At 32.6% G+C, this 2,841-nt stretch overlaps 2 protein-coding genes across 9 annotated transcripts in view; one reads left to right on the top strand and one right to left on the bottom strand.

Annotated features, from left to right (window-relative positions):
* Positions 1-1,420, top strand: part of LOC123010051 (protein lap4-like) — a 47,888-nt gene extending 46,468 nt beyond the window's left edge. For 5 of the 8 annotated variants that reach the window (XM_044406677.1, XM_044406682.1, XM_044406675.1 and 2 more), the window contains 2 exons: positions 464-688; positions 1,021-1,420. In XM_044406677.1, the coding sequence (XP_044262612.1) occupies positions 464-688; positions 1,021-1,209 (414 nt within the window). In that variant the 3' untranslated portion in view covers positions 1,210-1,420. Of the gene's footprint in view, positions 1-463; positions 754-1,020 lie in introns of all 8 variants that reach the window. The other 3 variants (XR_006413070.1, XM_044406676.1, XM_044406680.1) reach the window with 3 other exon arrangements.
* A 1,313-nt stretch (positions 1,421-2,733) lies between these two features.
* LOC123010056 (33 kDa inner dynein arm light chain, axonemal) overlaps positions 2,734-2,841 on the bottom strand; it is a 6,303-nt gene continuing 6,195 nt past the window's right edge. Inside the window, exon 4 of the mRNA XM_044406689.1 lies at positions 2,734-2,838. Coding sequence (XP_044262624.1) covers positions 2,764-2,838 — 75 coding nt within the window. The 3' untranslated portion in view covers positions 2,734-2,763. The remainder of the gene's footprint in view (positions 2,839-2,841) is intronic.

Raw genomic sequence — 2,841 nt, 5'->3', positions numbered from 1 at the left:
AAAGTTTTTTAAGTAATCTACAATTTACTGAAATTTGTATTTTACATAAAAACAATAAATTGTCCAAAAAAATTAGATTTTATAATTTTTGTAATGGTTTCAATTGTATAATAATTGTGTAGAATTAGAGAAACCTGTAACCTGGTTTTAGGACATTTAAATGATAATTACAGGATTCTATATTTTTATTGGAAAAAACATTTGGAAAGATAATTTCAAGTAACAAAATGTCCAATTGAACAAAGTAGTTTTTTAAGTTTGGGCAGAGTGAATTACAGGAATCTGTACATTTCAAGTCTATAGTAGGCTGTCTCTCTCTCACAATCAACACTTTGCAGTCATGTAATCCCCTCATTGCAAATAACAACTCGGCTTCGCCTCGGGAAAACGTCACTAGCGCAGCGCCATCTATATGTGTGTGTACTAACTCACTAACCATTGACTGGATTCGGTACATGTCCAGGGCTCAGGTACTAACAGCATTGCATGTGTTCAGCTGAGGCCCTCTAGTGCCGATTTTCCCAAGTTGGCTGTGCGTAGTAAGCCCGGCAATACAACAACAGTGAGAGAAAGCGAGAAGGTGCTAGATGAGAAAGTGACACAACGTACCGAAGAATATATCGATGACGTCACAGGAGAGAAACGAGTTAGGACAATCGAATATGTCGAGAAGCTGATAGAGAGAGAGGTATAAAACAAGAGAAACAAACAATTTTCCAACCAATCAGCATGAATTATACACACTCACACCTGGTTAGTCTTAACACCTTTTTTCTTCTAGTAGCACACTGCGATCAGCTTTTGAAAATTTTTTAAATATATTATTTCGGACGAGGCACTGCCGAGGAGCTGTTACTGTTTCTTGTTTGTGTTGTTTTCTCGCTTGGGGTGAATATAGCTGTCTCTTTTTAAGTACAGAACGAACTTTGCAATTACAGGAATCTGTAATTTAATTTCGTTCGTGCCCTCTTTTAACCTGATTTTTGGTAGTAATTTTTTATTTATTTTTTTTGAAAACAGGTAGAGACTCTACAAGAGAAAATAATTTCGTTAGAATTAACCAAACCGGAAGACCTTAATGGGGGTAATGACCCTGAGACGGCGTCAGAACCGCCAACTCCGACCACTGGTGATGAAAAACCCTTCGATGAGGAAGTCACAAGTGCGAAAAAACGTCGGAAAAAACGTGCAAAAAAAGGCAAACATTGAACTCTAGTTTAAAAACATCACGTTTCTACAGGGTGGATGGGTTTTATTTTTAAGAGTATATAAATTATTGTTATGTACAAAGTATTTAATGTATCGTAGGCTCCAAGGCTGGTTTTTTAACACTTTTCACTTGTGTGGTGGTGCGATTTTATACGAAGAGCCCCTAATTCGCTTTGGATTTGAAATTTTAATAAATAATAATATAAGTAAAGACTTTTTTTTAAGCCTAAAAACTGTCCACATGCGGTATTTCTCGGAAATTGAAATTACAGGAAACTGTAATTTCGTCCACATTTGACAGATTTTTTTGGGTTTTTTAACATATTGGAGCGACAAAGTGGAATGCAATGTAATTATACTCCATTTCTTGTGCTTAATGCAAACTTGATGAAAATTAAACTTACAGGAAACTGTAATTTTCGCAAAATTTCTTTCATATCGCATAGATTTTTTATTTTTTTAACACATTGGGGCGACAAGATCGAATACAATGTAATCACACTTTAATTGTTGCCCTTTTACCTTGAATAATCTAAATTTATTAGTTAGAATTACTTGGTCCTGTTTTTTTGTAGTTTTTTTTGTATTATTTTTTAACCTTCTTGGGGGACAAGTTTTCATTTMCAACTTTTGCTTAGTTCAACAAAAAGGCGGTTTCTTTGATGTTTCCGCTCGCTGCTTCAACTCGATAATTTAATGAATTTTTTTTTCAAATAATTTTTTCGAATTTTTTTTCAATTTGATAAATTTTTTGAATCTTTTTTACACATTGGGGCGACAAAGTAGAACGCAATGTAATCATACTTCATTAGTTGTCTTTCACCTTTAAAAATCCAAACTTGATGAAAGTTGAAATTACAGGAAACTGTACACATTGGAGCGACAAAGTAAAAATACAATGAAATTATACTTTATTTGCCGTTTTTCCAGCATTAAAAGTCAATCAGAATTACAGTTCCTGTATTTTTTTATAGTGAAGGTTATTTTTGTCATCTTGAGGCTGCTATGAAATCGTTCTTTATTTGTTATTTTTTACCTTTAATATTTTGAATTTAATAATTAGAATTTTGAGTTGACTGGTCTTCATCAAGAAGGCTATTTCTTCACTGTATTTCCTCTCTTCGGATAACCTCGTTTCGGCGATCGGATTGTTCCGCTCGCTGCTTCAACTGGATAATTTAATAAAAATTGAAATTACAGAAAACTGTAATTTTCTTAATATATTTTTTTGCATTTTTTTACACTTTGGAGTGACACAGTAGAAATGCAATGGAATCATACTTTATTTGCTGTTTTTGTACCTTTAAAAATTTGAATTAAATATTTTTTATTGTGAAAGCTAGTTTAATTTTTTTTGTATTTATTAGCCATCTTGGGGCGCAAATAAGTAGAATGCTATGAAAATCGCTCTTCATTTGTTATTTTAAATTTGAATTAAATAATTGGAATTACAGATTCCTGTAATTTTGTTTTTGCTATTTAATTGTTCTTATATTGTTTTGGGTTATAAATGGAACTATTTTATCTTTTTTGAGCTTTTAATAAGTAATAGTGTTATTTTTTGGGTGCTATAATGCCCTCGAGTTGCGTTTTGAGCTGTTGATTGGTCTTCATCAAGAAGGCTATTTCCTC

The sequence above is a fragment of the Tribolium madens genome, unplaced genomic scaffold (genome assembly GCF_015345945.1).
Source record: "Tribolium madens isolate multiple individuals breed KSU strain unplaced genomic scaffold, Tmad_KSU_1.1 Scaffold_7;HRSCAF=85;Tcas5.2_LG10, whole genome shotgun sequence".
Lineage (NCBI taxonomy): Eukaryota > Metazoa > Arthropoda > Insecta > Coleoptera > Tenebrionidae > Tribolium > Tribolium madens.
This window is presented reverse-complemented; position numbering and strand designations above follow the sequence as displayed.